Below are 19,888 nucleotides of genomic sequence, written 5' to 3' on the forward strand. Positions count from 1 at the left end.
CGTTCAATGGAAAGGGTCTAAATACTTACAGTGAGGGAAAAAAGTATTTGATCCCCTGCAGATTTTGTATGTTTGCCCACAGACAAAGAAATTATCAGTCTATAATGTTAATGGTAGGTTTATTTGAACAGTGAGAGACAGAATAACAACAAAAAAATCCAGAAAAACGCATGTCAAAAATTGTATAAATTGATTTGCATTTTAATGAGGGAAATAAGTATTTGACCCCTCTGCAAAACATGACTTAGTACTTGGTGGCAAAACCTGTGTTTGCAATCATAGAGGTCAGACGTTTCTTGTAGTTGGCCACCAGGTTTGCACACATCTCAGGAGGGATTTTGTCCCACTCCTCTTTGCAGATCTTCTCCAAGTCATTAAGGTTTCGAGGCTGACGTTTGGCAACTCGAACCTTCAGCTCCCTCCACAGATTTTCTATGGGATTAAGGTCTGGAGACTGGCTAGGCCACTCCAGGACCTTAATGTGCTTCTTCTTGAGCTACTCCTTTGTTGCCTTGGCCGTGTGTTTTGGGTCATTGTCATGCTGGAATACCCATCCACGACCCATTTTCAATGCCCTGGCTGAGGGAAGGAGGTTCTCACCCAAGATTTGACGGTACATGGCCCCGTCCATCGTCCCTTTGATGAAGTGAAGTTGTCCTGTCCCCTTAGCAGAAACCCCCCCAAAGCATAATGTTTCCACCTCCATGTTTGATGGTGGGGATGGTGTTCTTGGGGTCATAGGCAGCATTCCTCCTCCTCCAAACACGGCGAGTTGAGTTGATGCCAAAGAGCTCCATTTTGGTCTCATCTGACCACAACACTTTCACCCAGTTCTCCTCTGAATCATTCAGATGTTCATTGGCAAACTTCAGACGGGCCTGTATATGTGCTTTCTTGAGCAGGGGGACCTTGCGGGCGCTGAAGGATTTCAGTCCTTCACGGCGTAATGTGTTACCAATTGTTTTCTTGGTGACTATGGTCCCAGCTGCCTTGAGATCATTGACAAGATCCTCCCGTGTAGTTCTGGGCTGATTCCTCACCGTTCTCATGATCATTGTAACTCCACGAGGTGAGATCTTGCATGGAGCCCCAGGCCGAGGGAGATTGACAGTTCTTTTGTGTTTCTTCCATTTGCGAATAATCGCACCAACTGTTGTCACCTTCTCACCAAGCTGCTTGGCGATGGTTTTGTAGCCCATTCCAGCCTTGTGTAGGTCTACAATCTTGTCCCTGCAATCCTTGGAGAGCTCTTTGGTCTTGGCCATGGTGGAGAGTTTGGAATCTGATTGATTGATTGCTTCTGTGGACAGGTGTCTTTTATACAGGTAACAAACTGAGATTAGGAGCACTCCCTTTAAGAGTGTGCTCCTAATCTCAGCTCGTTACCTGTATAAAAGACACCTGGGAGCCAGAAATCTTTCTGATTGAGAGGGGGTAAAATACTTATTTCCCTCATTAAAATACAAATCAATTTATAACATTTTTGACATGCGTTTTTCTGGATTTTTTTGTTGTTATTCTGTCTATCACTGTTCAAATAAACCTACCATTAAAATTATAGACGGATCATTTCTTTGTCAGTGGGCAAACGTACAAAATCAGCAGGGGATCAAATACTTTTTTCCCTCACTAAATAAGGTATATAATTTCTTTTTTTTAATACATTTGCAAAAATTTATACAAACCTGTTTTCGCTTTGTCATTATGGGGTATTGTGTGTAGATTGATGAGGAAAAAAATAATTTCATCAATTTTAGAATAAGACTGTAACAGAATAAAATGTGGAAAAAGTCAAGGGGTCTGAATTCTTTCCGAATGCACTGTACATGTATCAACATGAAGGAGTAGAACAAAGTGAAGACAGGATTCAAGTCAGTCTGCGGGATTGGCACAATTCAATTAAGTGACAGGTTAGGCATCCCCTTTGATGGGAATTGGATCAGTCTTATGACATACCAGGTTGGCCCGTCACAAAAAGTGGCAAACACATCAAATTGTACTTCATGCTCCCATGTCTCGATGACTCTTCTATTTATCATAGCACTGCCAAATTGGCAAATTTGTTACGCAAAGCATTGTTGTTTATGTAGCCCATTGAAATCCTTCCATTGAGTTGTACTGTATCTTACCCAGTGTTAGGGGACGGTAAGGCAGTTTGTGGTAGAGATGTCTTGTCTTCACAACAGTAGGCTGCAGTCGCTGTGGCTCTTGGAGAGACTGGAACACTTCTATGTAGAGAGTCAAATTCTGTTTTTAGCTCCGGACCCTCATCAACAAGACAAAAAACTGTCCAGGCCATCCATGTTTGAAGAAAATGATGAAAGGCAGGGCGACCTCTCCACAGGTCTTTATACTCTCTCAGGTTTCTTCATCGTTGACACCACAGAAACATTTAGCACAAAAAAGCTTCAGTCCAGAGGCAAAGACTAAAAACGCACAAAAACGAAACAAAAAGTATCAAAAATGAAAACAACAATGTCAACAATAAAATGGAGGAAACCACAGCTGTACATTAAAGGGTTAAAAGTGAGGAGCACTTTCCCCTTTTGTGTGTTTGTTTGTTTTTCTTCCATTGTTGTCCTTCACAACAGCTTAGACCCATTAATCCAAACAATAAAATCAATGTTGAGGGGGTCACAGGGTATGTAACCCAGTCAGCATTCACAGCCCACGAGATGCACCAGCTACGGAACATATTGCTATCTCATGCTGTCTTCTATGCAGTCCAAGTACTCCAGAATAAGGTCGTAACAGAATCGGTACTGGTCCTGCAGAAAACACACATACACATACACATACACGCATTAGTTACATAGACCAACAATGGTAGTAATATGTAGGGTTCGGGTCAAATCCATTTAAACTCCAACTCAGGAACTGAAACATTTAAAAAAAGCTTCAATAAAGATAACTTTTTAAGTCTTGAATTGAAATTCAATTTCATCTTGGGCCCGATCTCGTACTGTGGTCAAATTTTATTGTGTGACAAAACGGCACATTTTAGAGTGGCCTTTTATTGTCCCCAGTACAAGATGCACCTGTGTAATGATCATGCTGTTTAATCAATTTATTTATATGCCACACCTGTCAGGTGGATGGATTATCTTGGCAAAGGAGAAATGCTCACTACCAGGGATGTAAACAAATTTGTGCACAAAATTTGAGAGAAATACGCTTTTAGTGCGTATGGAACATACACTTTACATGTTGCGTTTATATTTTTGTTCAGTATAATTTTAATTTTGTCGACAGAATGTATCGAAAGAACGGGTTCAGAATATGAGGGATCAATGAAAGAATGCCTTCTAAATATATACATATTCGTCTCCATTTCAGCACCAATTGGTAGATCAAAAAATACTCAGATTTTGTAGATTATTTAGGTTTAGGAAAGTATTTATGAATCATAAAATCAGGTTTGGAGAGCCTTGACGTACGAAAGAAAGAAAGCGGTGGTTTGATTCATTCTTAAAATTGCCACATTAAATTCTTCAACCCATGGTAATGTTGGAAGATTAGTGTACATATGATTATAATAGGGAGAATAACGTTGTCTATTGCCTGCATTAACCATGGAACTGTGTGATGACATGGCCAAGTATTGCGCCATGCGTCGGGTTCAAACTGTTACGGCTTGGTCTGCGCTCTGCTCCATAACGATTTAATTAGCCTACATGTCTTTTTAAAAATATTATCAACTGTTAGTAATGATCCTCAGCAACAACCGAATGGCTGTGAAGCGTTTACAGAGGAAGCAAATGAAGGTAAACAAAACAATGTAATTAAATTGAATAATAATATAGGCTATACCAACTGAAGGGAACTAACAGTAAATCAAATCAAAATCAAATAAAATTGTATTGGTCGCTGAATATGTGTGGTTATTAGACAGTCAATACTGATATTTAACATGATAGAAATAGAAGACAGAGAAAGTTGGGGTAGTCTATAATTATGACATTCGAGAGTGCCCTGCAAGTTAAAAGGCCGTACGTACAATTTAAATTCTGCATAATGGCACAGCATTTCATAAACTTTACTCTGGGAAAGTTGATTTGTTGACATGCTTCAGTTTGCTGCCGTAGGCCCCGTGTAGCTCAGTTGGTAGAGCATGGCGTTTGCAACGCCAGGGTTGTGGGTTCGATTCCCACGGGGGGGGGCAGTATGAAAAAATGTATGCACTCACTAACTGTAAGTCGCTCTGGATAAGAGCGTCTGCTAAATGACTAAAATGTCAAATGTAAATATGACTGGTTTCACATTTGTCTCCAGCGACCATGAGGTAAAATAGATCTAAAATAAGTGTCATTTATATTTACAATCCCCTTATCCAAACGGATCACTCATTTACCTAGCTCTTATCAATAGATCTTATCAAGTTGTAAATTACAGTGCATGGAGAATGGTGTTATGTCTATCGGGAAAAAGTTAAGTTGATTATTTTTCCACTTGGAACCGGTAGGTTTGCTAGACCTTATACATGGTTTCCTCGCATGTAAATGTGTTGGAATTATTAGGGAATTAAGTCAAGGTCAGAATACAGCGTATCTGTAGAAAGACCTCTGCCACACCTTCATTTATTCAAGCTCCTCAAACGAATAGTGGGTGAATAGCATGCTATTCTCATGCTTAAGTTCAAGGTCAGAATACGCATAGAGAGAAAAGCGCATAACAAGGGAATTATGGTCCATTTACGTGCGCTTAACCCGGGACGGAATTCCTAACCCCCCCCCCTTCTGAATTGATTGAAATCAAATATAATTGATAATACTGAATATAGTAATAACACCAATACAAATCTGATTAAACAAAGGCAGACACATCCATAGTCATATCTAAAATACTCCAAAACTAAATTGCAGCCACTCCACCTACCAGTGACTCCACCATGTTGGGTTTGGAGTTGCGGAGCGTCTTGACGCAGTAGAATATGTCCACCATGTTCTGGTACTGGATCATCTCCAGCAGGATGGCGCTGGCACAGAATGTCCCACTGCGCCCACCGCCGTTCCTATAAGACATGGTGGAGTTGTTAGAGAATGAGGAGATGAAATACAACCTTCAGTGTTAAGATGCTAGGATTTTAGTATTTAGTATTCATTAGGATCCCCAATTAGCTGCTGCCGAAGCAGCGGCTACCCTTCCTGGGGTCCAAACAGGAAACAACACAACAGATAAAATACATAATATACATAAATATACATAGCAGCACTACATTTACATTACAATTTAGCCATTCTGCAGATGCTCCCATCCAGAGTGGCCCACAGCTAGTGATTTCATCTTAAGAAAGCCAGGCGAGACAATCACATATCACAGTCATATCCCAACCACGTATCACATACATAATAGAATGCAAAATACAATACAAAATGCATAAAAATGTCTGTGCTTCTCTTCACAATCCCCGTCGTGCCGTAAGGTATTTTATTAGTTTTTTTTATCTGGTTTTATTGCTAGCTTGAGTTACCTGGGGTGGCAGAGAGTTCCATTTATTTCATGGCTCTATTTAATACTGTGTGTTTCCCAGCCTCTGTTCTGGACCTGGGGACTGTGAAGAGACCTCTGGTTGCATGTCTTGTGTGATACCGATGAGTGTCCGAACTGTGTGCCAACTGCTTGAACAGACACCTCGCACAAAGACCAATCGTGATGCAGTCAATCTCTCCTCAACTTTGAGCCAGGAGAGATTGCCATGCATGTTATTGACATTCGCCCTCCGTGTACATCTAAGTGCAATTTGCGTATGTCCTTCTTTGCAGCACCTGACCACACAACTGGAAAGTAGTCCAGGTGCGATAAAACTAGGGCCTGTAGGACCTGTCTGGTTGACTGTGATATCAAGAAAGCAGAGCAATGCCTTATCATGGACAGACCTCTTCCCATTTTAGTAACCATTGAGTCTATATGTTTTGACCATGATAGCTTGCTATCTAGGGTGGCACCCAGCAGTTTAGTCTCTTCAACTTGCTCAATAGTCACATTATTCAATAACAGATCCAAATGAGGTTTAGGGTTGAGCGAGTGATTTGTCCCAAAAATTATGCTTTGAGTTTGAGATATTTAGCACCAGGCTATTGCTAAAACTGACTGGAGAGGTTATGCTATGTTATTTATTTTACTGTTGCAGCCAAAATGTATACTGTTGAGTCGTCAACGTACATGGACACACAGGCTTTATTGAAGGTCAGTGGAAAGTCAAATTGTTTAATTATATACACTACTGTTCAAAAGTTTGGGGTCACTTAGAAATGTCCTTGTTTTCGAAAGAAAAGCAATGTTTTTGTCCATTAAAATAACATCAAATTGATCAGAAATACAGTGTAGACATTGTTAATGTTGTAAATGGCTATTGTAGCTGGAAACGGCTGATTTTAATGGAATATCTACATAGGCATACAGAGGCCCATTATCAGCAACCATCAGTCCTGTGTTCCAATGGCACGTTGTGTTTGCTAATCCAAGTTTATCGTTTTAGAAGGCTAATTGATCATTAGAAAACACTTTTGCAATTATGTTAGCACAGCTGAAAACTGCTGTGCTGATTAAAGAAGCAATAAAACTGGCCTTCTTGAGACTAGTTGAGTATCTGGAGCATCAGCAATTGTGGGTTCGATTACAGGCTCAAAATGGCCAGAAACAAATAACTTTCTTCTGAAATTCGTCAGTCTATTCTTGTTCGGAGAAATGAAGGCTATTCCATGCGAGAAATTGCCAAGAAACTGAAGATCTCGTACAACGCTGTGTACTACTCCCTTCACAGAACAGCGCAAACTGGCTCTAACCAGAATAGAAAGTGTAGTCGGAGGCCCCGGTGCACAACTGAGCTATTTTAATGGACAAAAACAGTAGTGTACATACAGTTGAAGTCGGAAGTTTACATACACTTAGGTTGGAGTCATTAAAACTTGTTTTTCAACCACTCCACAAATGTCTTTTTAACAAACTATAGTTTTGGCAAGTCGGTTAGGACATCTACTTTGTGCATGACACAAGTCATTTTTCCAACAATTGTTTACAGACAGATTATTTCACTTATAATTCACTGTATCACAATTCCAGTGGGTCAGAAGTTTACATACACTAAGTAGACTGTGCCTTTAAACAGCTTGGAAAAATCCAGAAAAGTATGTCATGGCTTTAGAAGCTTCTTGACATAATTTGAGTCAATTGGACGTGTACCTGTGGATGTATTTCAAGGCCTACCTTCAAACTCAGTGCCTCTTTGCTTGACATCATGGGAAAATCCAAAGAAATCAGCCAAGACCTCAGAAAAAACATTGTAGACCTACACAAGTCTGGTTCATCCTTGGGAGCAATTTCCAAACGCCTGAAGGTACCACGTTCATCTGTACAAACAATAGTACGCAAGTGTAAACACCATGGGTGTCACGCCCTGGCTCAGGGGACTCTTAAATGTTGAGCCAGGGTGTGGAGTTTCTGTTACATTTTCTATGCTTTTGTTCTAGATCGTTTATATCTATGTTGGCCAGGCTGGTTCCCAATCAGAGACAGCTGTAGCTCGTTGTCTCTGATTGGGGACCATACTTAGGCAGCCTGTTTGGCACTAGTATTTTGTGGGATCTTGTTCCGTAGGGTTTTGTGTATAACCTAGGACTTCACGTATCATTTGGTTTGTTGTTTTGTTTTGTGTGCAGTACGGCAATAAAGAATGTACGCTTATCACGCTGCGCCTTGGTCCGCTTCATCTGTCGACGACCGTGACAATGGGACCACGCAGCCATCATACTGCTCAGGAAGGAGATGCGTTCTGTCTCCTAGAGATGAACGTACTTTGGTGCAAAAAGTGCAAATCAATCCCAGAACAACAGCAAAGGAACTTGTGAAGATGCTGGACGAAACAGGTACAAAAGTATCTATATCCAAAGTAAAACTAGTCCTTTATCGACATAACCTGAAAGGCCGCTCAGCAAGGAAGAAGCCATTGCTCCAAAACCACCATAAAAAAAGTCAGACTACGGTTTGCAACTGCACATGGGGACAAAGATCGTACTTTTTGGAGAAATGTCCTCTGGTCTGATGAAACAAAAATAGAACTGTTTGGCCATATTGACCATCGTTATGTTTGGAGGAAAAAGGGGGATGCTTGCATGCCGAAGAACACCATCCCAACCGTGAAGCACGGGGGTGGCAGCATCATGCTGTGGGGGTGCTTTGCTGCAGGAAGGACTGGTGCACTTCACAACATAGATGGTATCATGAGGAAGGATAATTATGTGGATATATTGAAGCAACATCTCAAGACATCAGTCAGGAAGTTAAAGCTTGGTCGCAAATGGGTCTTCCAAATGGACAATGACTCCAAGCATACTTCCAAAGTTGTGGCTAAATGGCTTAAGGACAACAAAGTCAAGGTATTGGAGTGGCCATCACAAAGCCCTGACATCAATCCTATAGAACATTTGTGGGCAGAACTGAAAAAGCGTGTGCGAGCAAGGAGGCCTTCAAACATGACTCAGTTACACCAGCTCTGTCAGGAGGAATGGGCCAAAATTCACCCAACTTATTGTGGGAAGCTTGTGGAAGGCTACCCGAAACGTTTGACCCAAGTTAAACAATTTAAAGGCAATGCTACCAAATACTAATTGAGTGTATGTAAACTTCTGACCCACTGGGAATGTGATGAAAGAAATAAAACCTGAAATCAAATCAAATCAAATCAAATCAAATTTTATTGGTCACATGCGCCGAATACAACAGGTGCAGACATTACAGTGAAATGCTTACTTACAGCCCTTAACCAACAGTGCATTTATTTTAAACAAAAAAAGTTAGAATAAAACAACAACAAAAAAAGTGTTGAGAGAAAAAGAGCAGAAGTAAAATAAAGTGACAGTAGGGAGGCTATATATACAGTAAAATAAAGTGACAGTAGGGAGGCTATATATACAGGGGGGTACCGTTGCAGAGTCAATGTGCGGGGGCACCGGCTAGTTGAGGTAGTTGAGGTAATATGTACATGTGGGTAGAGTTAAAGTGACTATGCATAAATACTTAACAGAGTAGCAGCAGCGTAAAAAGGATGGGGTGGGGGGGCAGTGGTCTTATGGCTTGGGGGTAGAAGCTGTTGAGAAGTCTTTTGGACCTAGACTTGGCACTCCGGTACCGCTTGCCGTGCGGTAGCAGAGAGAACAGTCTATGACTAGGGTGGCTGGAGTCTTTGACAATTTTGAGCAAAAATAAATCATTCTCTCTACTATTATTCTGACATTTCACATTCTTAAAATAAAGTGGTGATCCTAACTGACTGGTTTCTTGGCCTTGACTTCTGTGTCACGCCAAGTTTTAGTCTTTAGGTCCTCAATTCCATCGATGAAAATGTTATTGCCCCTCGATTGGTTTTCACGGTAGTCTCCTTTGGAAGAGTGCTTCTCAAGTATTGTTTGGAAAATTGCGAAATCCTCAGACATGGTTTTGAATGCAGTCTAGCTGGTGATATTCGTGCCTTTTAGCTCCTCCACCTCCGACTGCGTAAATTCCAAACTGTGTTTAAATTCCATTACATCCTTAAACAGATCATCAACCCTTTTGTTGGTAGAATCCATAAAGAGTTGCAGGAAGGACTTAAAGTTATTTTCCAGCAGATCTATTAGATCTTTATAGAACTCTTTTTGTTGATCAAGTAGTTCATGGAGTGTAGTGCGTGAGACATATTCCTCTTCTGCATTGAGCTTTGCAGCATTTTTCTGTCTAGTATTAGCCATGCTACAAGCTTGTTGTGAGCTAAAATGAGTTCGCAAACACAACCCACACCCTGCATCCCGAAAACAAGCTCCGCCAGTGAAATGGCAAACACACACAAGCAACACACACTTGATCACACATGCACATGGGCTCCCGAGTGGCGCAGCGGTCTAAGGCACTGCTTCTCAGTGCTTGAGGCGTCACTACAGACCCCCTGGTTCGATTCCAGGCTGTATCACAACCGACCGTGATTGGGAGTCCCATAGGGTGTCGCACAACTGGCCCAGCGTCGTCCGGGTTTGGCCGGTGTAGGCCATCATTGTAAATAAGAATTTGTTCTTAACTGACATGCCTAGTTAAATAAAGATAAAATAAAAATAATTAAAAAATCACTATGATAAACAGAGAGAAAGCGGACAACTTGCTCACTGTATGGATCCTGGCTGCACTTTACTAAATGAGCGGGAGATTACCAACTCGCACATTAGTGCTGTGGATACAGCAAGCCAAAACACTGGTCAAAGATGCTTGGGAGAGACAGTGGTAGGAGCATTCGCTTACCCACTGAACGAGCAGCGTGAACGATGTCAGAGTCCTTCCGGGTGCCAACCTGGTTGATACTGTTATGAATGAGCCATCAGCCTCAATGAAGGATGGAGATGAGTTAGCTTAATTTAGCAGCCTAGAATTTCATTTAAGGTACTCCAGAGCTTTTTACTATCATTCTTCATATCATTTACCTTTGATCCATAGTATAGTTTCTTCTTCATTTTGTTTAGTTTAGTTACGTGAGTTCTCAATTTACTGTATGTTTGCCAATCTGCTGTTGCCAGACTTATTTGCCATTCCATTAGCCTCATCCCTCTGAGCCATACAGTTTTTCAATTAATCATCTATCCATGGGGATTTGGCATTTCTAACAGTTAGTTTCTTTATGGGCGCATGCCTGTCAATATTTGTATTTGTATTTATTATGGATCCCCATTAGCTGCTGCCTCTTCCTGGGGTCCAGCAAAATTAAGGCAGTTATACATATTAAAAACATTACAATACATTCATAACAGATTTCACATCATATTAAGAGTGTGCCTTCAGACCGCTACTATACTACCACATATCTGTAACACATAATCCATGTGTACATGTGTGTATAGTGCGTATGTTATCGTGTGTTTGTATGCATGTGTCTATGTTTGTGTTGCTTCACAGTCCCCGCTGTTCCATAAGGTGTATTTTTATCTGTTTTTTAAATCAAATTTTACTGCTGGCATGAGTTACTTGATGTGGAAAAGTTCCACGTAGTCATGGCTCTATGTAGTACTGTCCATCTCCCATAGTCTGTTCTTGACTTGGGGACTGGGAAGAGACCTCTGGTGGCATGTCTTGTGGGGTATGCATGGGTGTTCGAGCTGTGCGCCAGTAGTTCAAACAGACAGCTCGTTGCATTCAACATGTCAATACCTCTCACAAATACAAGTAGTGATGAAGTCAATCTCTCCTCCACTTTGAGCCAGGAGAGATTGACATGCATATTATTATTGTTAGCTCTCTGTGTACATTCAAGGGCCAGCCGTGCTGCCCTGTTCTGAGCCAATTGCAATTTTCCTAAGTCCCTCTTTGTGGCACCTGACCACACGACTGAACAGTAGTCCAGGTGCAACAAAACTAGGGCCTGTAGGACCTGCCTTGTTGATAGTGCTGTTAAGAATGCAGAGCAGCGCTTTATTATAGACAGACTTCACCCCATCCTAGCTACTGTTGTATCAATATGTTTTGACCATGACAGTTTACAATCCAGGGTTACTCCAAGCAATTTAGTCTCCTCAACTTGCTCAATTTCCACATTATTCATTACAAGATTTAGTTGAGGTTTAGGGTTTAGTAAATTATTTGTCCCAAATACAATGCTTTTAGTTTTGGAAATATTTAGGACTACTTTACTCAAAGCCAGTGGCATGTCGTTAGTAAAGATTGAAAAAAAGTAAGGGGCCTAGACAGCTGCCCTGGGGAATTCCTGATTCTACCTGGATTTTGTTGGAGAGGCTTCCATTAAATAACACCTTCTGTGTTCTGTTAGACAGTTAACTCTTTATCCACAATATAGCAGGGGGTGTAAAGCCATAACACATACGTTTTTCCAGCAACAGACTATGATCGATAATATCAAAAGCCACACTGAAGTCTAACAAAACAGCCCCCACAATCTTTTTCTCATCAATTTCTCTCAGCCAATCTTTAGTCATTTGTGTTAGTGCTGTGCTTGTTGAATGTCCTTCCCTATAAGCGTGCTGAAAATCTGTTGTTAATTTGTTTACTGTAAAATAGCATTTTATCTGGTCAAACACAATTCTTTCCAAAAGTTTACTAAGGGCTGGTAACAGGCTGATTGATCGTCTATTTAGCCAGTTAAGGGGGCCTTACTATTCTTAGGTAGGGTAATAACTTTTGCTTCCCTCCAGGCCTGAGGGCACACACTTTCTAGTAGGCTTAAATTGAAGATATGACAAATAGGAGTGGCAATATCGTCCGCTATTATCCTCAGAAATGTTCCATCCAATTTGTCAGACCCCGGTGGCTTGTCATTGTTGATAATAATTTTTTCACCTCTTCCACACTTACTTTACGGAATTCAAAATTACAATGCTTGTCTTTCATAATTTGGTCAGATATACATGGATATGTAGTGTCAGTGTTTGTTGCTGGCATGTCATTCCTAAGTTTGCTAATCTTGTCAATGAAAAAAGCATTAAAGTAGTTGGCAATATTAGTGGGTTTTATGATGAATGATAATGCCGCAGCCCGTCTGGTGTTCAACCTTCCCAAGTTCTCTCACGTCACCCCCCTCCTCCGCACACTCCACTGGCTTCCAGTTGAAGCTCGCATCCGTTACAAGACCATGGTGCTTGCCTTTGGAGCAGCGAGGGGAACGGCACCTCTGTACCTTCGGGCTCTGATCAGTCCCTACACCCAAACGAGGGCATTGCGTTCATCCACCTCTGGCCTGCTGGCTCCCCTTCCTCTGCGGAAGCATAGTTCCCGCTCAGCCCAGTCAAAACTGTTCGCTGCTCTGGCACCCCAATGGTGGAACAAGCTCCCTCACAACGCCAGGACAGCGGAGTCACTCACCACCTTCCGCAGACATTTGAAACCCCACCTCTTTAAGGAATACCTGGAATAGGATAAAGCAATCCTTCTACCCCCCCCACACACACAGCGGAGTCGCTCACCACCTTCCGGAGACATTTGAAACCCCACCTCTTTAAGGAATACCTGGGATAGGATAAAGTAATCCTTCTACCCCCCCCCCCCCCCCCCCCCCAAATTTTTTTTTAAAAAAATAAAAAAAAAAATTGTGTAGTGGTTATCCCACTGGCTATAGGGTGAATGCATCAATTTGTGAGACGCTCTGGTCTAGAGCGTCTGCTAAATGACGTAAATGTGCCCTTGAGCAAGGCACTTAACCCTAATTGCTCCTGTAAGTCGCTCTGGATAAGAGCGTCTGCTAAATGACTAAAATGTAAAATGTATTATTGAGAAGAGAATTGTATTGGATTCGCCGTTTGTGTACCATGTCTCCTAGAGGTCTGAACCAAGAGTTTGATATCAGACCATTTCTTACATTAATATGTCACTTTACTTTGATTTGTCTTGCCTTCCAGGTTACCCACTTGGTGATTTTGTAAATATATATTATTTTCTGGAACCACAACATGTACCCACTACATTGTTATTCAATTATTAGAGATACACAAATGTTTCTTGCACCTACCATGCGTCATGTCCGATATGGTCATGTGAGGTGAAATGTGTATATTTTGGGATGTGAGCACTCAGTTTGTTTGACCTTACGAAGATCCGCTTCGGATCAAAATGTTGTTAATAAAGCGGTGAATTGGGAGCTTTAACAGTGTGCGGGCCATCTTCTTCTATACTAGTTTTCTTTATTAGCCTAGCAACTATGTTTTTAAGGATATGCGTATGACCACAAACTTTTTTTGTGATGAATGAGCCATCTGATTCAATTAATGATGCAGAGTTTGCCTTTTTGCCCAAAATTTAATTTAAGGTGCTCCAAAGCTTTTTACTATCATTCTTGATGTCATTTATATTTGTTTCATAGTGTATTTTTTTTATTCAGTTTAGTCACATGATTTCTCAATTTGCAGTACGTTTGCCAATCGGTTGTACAGCCAGACCCATTTGCCATCTCTTTTGCCTCATTCCTCTCAACCATAACATTTTTCAATTCCTCATCAATCTATGGGGATTTAACAGGTTTTACAGTCATTTTCTTAATGGATGCATGCTTATTAGTAACTGGGATAAGCAATTTCATAAATGTGTCAAGTGCAGCGTCTGGTTGCTCCTCATTACACACCACAGACCAACAAATATTCTTCACATCAACAACATAGGAATCACTACAAAACTTATTGTATGACCTCTTATACACAATATTAGGCCATGCCTTTGGAACTTTGGTTTTCCTAGATATGGCTACTATATTGTGATCACTACATCCGATTGATTTGGATACTGCTTTCAAACACATTTTTGCAGCATTAGTAAAGATATTATCAATACTTGTTGATGATTTCATTCCTGTACTGTTTGTAACTAACCTGGTAGGTTGATTGATAACCTGAACCAGGTTGCATGCACTAGTTATAATTTGAAGCTTTCTCTTGAGTGGGCAGCCTGATGAAAGCCAGTCAATATTCTGAAAGTATACGTCTCTATTGATATCACATACATTATCAAGCATTTCACACATGTTATCCAGATACTGACTGTTAGCACTTGGTGGTTTATAGAAACCTCCCACAAGAATAGGCTTTAGGTGAGGCAGGTGAACCTGTAGCCATATTACTTCAACAGCATTTGACATGAGATCCTCTCTAAGCTTTACAGGAACATGACTCTGAATATAAACAGCAATACCTTCACGTTGGCATTCCTGTCTCTTCTGTAGATGTTATAACCATATATTGCTACAACTGTATCATCAAAGGAATTATCTAAATTAGTTTCAGCAGTAGCCAGTATATGAATGCTTTCTGTTGCTAGCAAGTTATCGAATTCATGAACCTTGTTTCTTAGGCTACATGTGTTAATGTAGGCTATTTGTAGAATTTTTCAGGGATTCTTGATTGTTTTTATTGCTTTACTGGGAGGCTTATCAGAGGTAGACATTTACATTTACATCATTTAGCAGACGCTCTTATACAGAGCGACTTCTCCGTTGGCATTCCTGTCTCTTCTGTAGATGTTATAACCATATATTGCTACAACTGTATCATCAAAGGAATGTAGCCAGTATATGAATGCTTTCTGTTGCTAGCAAAAACACATGACACTAATGACAGTATTATGTATATTTGAGCTGATAGTGCAGGGTGAACTGCTCACAGTGGGCTTCTTACTAGGGCAAAACGTCTCAGTGCTAACAGTATAACTCAGGTTCATAGGTTCATGCTTTCTGCTGAGAATAGCTGTTGTTTTGACAGAGGCATTTGGAGGAACATAAATTAGGTTACTTACATTATGAATGCCAACACCTCTGGGAAAATGTACATTTGCAGCAGCACTAAGACAGCTCAGCAACACAATGGTAGGGATTATCTGAGCAGGGCTTGGGTCACTGATAAGTCATTGTCTCAACGCGGCCTTGAAATGCGAGGACAGGGTCCAGGCACCAAGAAGATTTGGGTGGACTCTGTCATTCCTGTAAGGCATCTTCTGTTTCCAAAAGGTGTCGAAGTTATCTATAAAAGTTATGCCAACAGAGCTACAGTAGTCTTTTAGCTAGATCTGTTATGCCAGTAGCCTGCTGAACCGTTCACTGCCGTGGCCCAGCGATTGTACAGGGCCTGAGATAATCTGACTCTTTCAGAGCTTGAATCAGTTCTTTAAAATCCAGTTTAAGCAGTTCCATGCTAGCCCTCCTAATGTCGTTTGACCCCACATGGACTACGAGATTGTCAGCCCCCGGCAGATGTTGTAGAATGGTAGGAAACAGTCTAGTAATGTCCCGTTTTGGTGCTCCAGGATAGAAAAGGGTTTTTCCCCAGGAACCTAGATGTTTCTCATCATAGAGCTGCCGATGATAATGGCTGGTGAAATGGCAGAGGAGGTGCGGCAGTTATTGCGCCTCAAGCCGGCCACAAAACGCATTTGTGGCTGACGGAGGAGCCGTTGCATCATACACAGCTGATCCAAGTCTGAGGCAGAGTCCCCCTGGGAACGTAGAGGATCCGAGTCCGTGGCCGAATCCGAGACAGAATCCCCCTGGGAAGGAGTCCAGGTAAGGGATGATGGCGCGGGAACCTCCGAAGCCCGGAGAAGGGGTTATTACATTTTGTATACTATACTGGGCAGTAACTGTCATTGATGCTAGACCACTATAAAAACATGGCATTTCTCACTTATCGTCTTTCCTCTTTACTATCTGAGTGGGTTTTTAAGGCTTCATTGATTATTCTGACTACATTTCTTAGCCTCAACCAATTTGAAAAAGAGCTGGACGACTTGCAGGACTAGTATTCCACCCCTTCAATACAGCCGAGTAGGAAAATCTTAATGTGTTTCAGTGGGAATCGAGAACAAATAGAATGAGCAGCACTGAACATGTGCAATCTGATAATGCTGCTTTAGTGTACACTGCTTGCTCGCTCGAAAAAGTCTGAATCAGAGCGACAACACCTAACATAACATAAAAGGAACGGGATAAGAAATATCACAAGGGAGAACAAATTGAGAAGTAAGCATGTTGTGTGTGGCATTTCATGGTGCTAGACGGTCTATGTTATCATCATAAGCTAAAGCAACATCAATAAACAACGGAGGCGAGGCCACATCCTCATTCCTGAAATGCACCCTGGGAAGGCAGGCGCCCAGTCGCCACAGCCGCCAATACGGGCAATATTAAGGTAATCAATCGGCGTCAGCAGTTTGGCAGCCTGGTATTTACTGTCATGAGAGCCGGCACATTCTGTATTAAGCCATAATTGATTTCATCCCCATAATCTCTTTCCCGGTTGTCGTGGGTAACGCTGTGTGACAGCACTGAGTGATGTGTTTTTGGACTGTGGTGGCGGGGGTGCACGTGTCGTGGTTCAGCAATGTGCAGAAGGCTCCATAGCTCTATATTCAGTCAGGTCCTGAGCTGAGTTCTTATGAGAGGTGGAGAGTACAGTGCAGTGCAGCCAAGAAGCCATGTTGTGTCATGCTTACTGCTCAAACCACCTCTTACACCTGAACAAGGTGTTTATCACAGGTAATGCCTACTTCACTGTCTCTGATTGGGTGTTAGCTATGTTGTTTGCTGGTGATTGATTAGGTGAAGGCCAAGCTGACCTCCAGTCTGTGATGAACTAAGCTAAGTATTCACCCCCCTTGGCATTTTTCCTATTTTGTTGCCTTACAACCTGGAATTAAAATGAATTTTTAGGGGGGTTTGTATCATATTATTTACACAACATGCCTACCACTTTGCAGATGCACCATATTTTTTATTGTGAAACAAACAAGAAATGAGACCAAAAAAAAGAACTTGAGAGTGCATAACTATTCACCCCCCCAAAGTCAATACTTTGTAGAGCCACCTTCTGCAGCAATTACAGCTGCAAGTCTCTTGGGGTATGTATCTATAAGCTTGGCACATCTAGACACTGGGATTTTTGCCCATAATTCAAGGCAAAACTGCTCCAGCTCCTTCAAGTTGGATGGGTTCCATTGGTGTACAGCAATCTAAGTCATACCACAGATTCTCAATTGGATTGAGGTCTGGGCTTTGACTAGGCCATTCCAAGACATTTAAATGTTTCCCCTTAAAACACTTGAGTGTTGCTTTATCAGTATGCTTAGGGTCATTGTCCTGCTGGAAGGTGAACCTCAGTCCCAGTCTCAAATCTCTGGAAGACTGAAACAGGTTTCCCTCAAGAATTTCCCTGTATGTAGCGCCATCCATCATTCCTTCAATTCTGACCAATTTCCCAGTCCCTGCTGATGAAAAACATGGTGTTCTCGGGGTGATGAGAGGTGTTGGGTTTGCGCCAGACATAGCGTTTTCCTTGATGGGTAAAAAGCTCAATTATAGTCTCATCTGACCAGAGTACCATCTTCCATATGTTTGTGGAGTCTCCCTAATGCCTTTTGGCGAACACCAAACGTGTTTGCTTATTTTTATCTTTAAGCAATGGCTTTTTTCTGGCCACTCTTCCGTAAAGCCCAGCTCTGTGGAGTGTACGGCTTAAAGTGGTCCTATGGACAGATACTCCAATCTCCGCTCCTTCAGGGTTATCTTTGGTCTCTTTGTTGCCTCTCTGATTAATGCCCTCCTTGCCTGGTCCGTGTGTTTTGGTGGGAAGCCCTCTCTTGGCAGGTTTGTTGTGGTGCCATATTCTTTCAATTTTTTAATAATGGATTTAAAATGGTGCTCAAAGTTTCTGATATTTTTTTTATAACCCAACCCTGATCTGTACTTCTCCACAACTTTGTCCCTGACCTGTTTGCTGAGCTCCTTGGTCTTCATGGTGCTGCTTGCTTGGTGGTGCCCCTTGCTTAGTAGTGTTGCAGACTCTGGGGCCTTTCAGAACAGGTGTATACAGTTGAAGTCGGAAGTTTACATACACTTAGGTTGGAGTCATTAAAACTAGTTTTTCAACCACTCCACAAATGTCTTGTTAACAAACTATCGTTTTGGCAAGTCAGTTAGGACATCTACTTTGTGCATGACACAAGTAATTTTTCCAACAATTGTTTACAGACAGATTATTTCACTTATAATTCACTGTATCACAATTCCAATGGGTCAGAAGTTTACATACAATAAGTTGACTGTGCCTTTAAACAGCTTGAAAAATGCCAGAACATTATGTCATGGCTTTAGAAGCTTCTGATAGGCTAATTGACATCATTTGAGTCAATTGGAGGTGTACCTGTGGATGTATCTCAAGGCCTACCTTCAAACTCAGTGCCTCATGGGAAAATCAAAAGAAATCAGCCAAGACCTCAGAAAAAAAATGTGTAGACCTCCACAAGAACTGGTTCATCCTTGGGAGCAATTTCCAAACGCCTGAAGGTACCACGTTCATCCGTACAAACAATAGTACGCAAATATAAACACCATGGGACCACGCAGCCGTCATTCCGCTCAGGAAGGAGACGCGTTCTGGCTCATAGAGATGAACGTATTTTGGTGCGAAAAGTGCAAATCAATCCCAGAACAACAGCAAAGGACCTTGTGAAGATGCTGGAGGAAACAGGTACAAAAGTATCTATATCCACAGTAAAACAAGTCCTATATCGACAACCTGAAATGCCGCTCAGCAGGGAAGAAGTCACTGCTCCAAAACCGCCATAAAAAAGCCAGGAATACTCACAGGCAGTGGACAATGGTGCGGCCATCTCCACACTCCCTCTGCCACTTGTGTACGTGAGCCAGTAAGCTGAGGAAGGCCTTCTTGGAGTCGGGCACGTCGCGGTAGGCTGACCAGCGCAGGAACTGGAACTGACACACCACCAGCTGGCCCTCCTGGAGCTAGGGACAGAAAGAAAACATGAAGCTCATGAGACCTGACTACACCGTGTGTGTGTGTGTGTGTGTGTGTGTGTGTGTGTGTGTGTGTGTGTGTGTGTGTGTGTGCACATGAGTTCCTGCCTGCTTGTGTGCGTTCATGTGTGTCCATAAGTGTGTGTGGGATTTCTAGTCCTGCTGGTGAAACTGGGAACTGGGGTGTGAAAGGGAGATGTCCCTGTGTGCTCAGAGCTATAGCCCATACCAGTACCTGCTGTAATATCACTCTGCTGCTGCAGGGGCACATGTGACAGCTGTAACAGCCTTCAGTCCTACACTTAAGGAGCTAGGGATGCACTGTAAGTCATGCAGATTGGACTAACACAAACACATAGGATGCAAGGAGAAGTTACAATCATGGAAGTGGGATTTTCAGATGCTCTATGGACCTATTTCTCTCTTACACACACACACACACGCACACACCCTCATTTCACGCAGACAAACACACCATTTCCCCACACTCTGCTATCTGTGGGTTGCATCCTGCCGGGTTGTGTGAGGTGCTATTTGACAGTGCAGTGTGGAGGAGAGAGGTAGTATGAAAATATATGCACTCACTAACTGTAAGTCGCTCTGGATAAGAGCGTCTGCTAAATGACAAAA

At 42.0% G+C, this 19,888-nt stretch overlaps 1 protein-coding gene across 1 annotated transcript in view; it reads right to left on the reverse strand.

The window, feature by feature from the left end:
- Positions 1-1,658: 1,658 nt before the first annotated feature.
- LOC311122512 (receptor-type tyrosine-protein phosphatase U-like) overlaps positions 1,659-19,888 on the reverse strand; it is a 241,492-nt gene continuing 223,262 nt past the window's right edge. The window contains exons 27-29 of the mRNA XM_084158074.1: positions 19,089-19,246; positions 4,876-5,011; positions 1,659-2,768 (exon numbers count right to left, since the gene is read on the reverse strand). Coding sequence (XP_084014200.1) covers positions 2,700-2,768; positions 4,876-5,011; positions 19,089-19,246 — 363 coding nt within the window. The 3' untranslated portion in view covers positions 1,659-2,699. The remainder of the gene's footprint in view (positions 2,769-4,875; positions 5,012-19,088; positions 19,247-19,888) is intronic.

Source organism: Coregonus lavaretus, assembly GCF_964263955.1.
Source record: "Coregonus lavaretus genome assembly, chromosome: 3".
Classification (NCBI taxonomy): Eukaryota; Metazoa; Chordata; class Actinopteri; order Salmoniformes; family Salmonidae; genus Coregonus; species Coregonus lavaretus.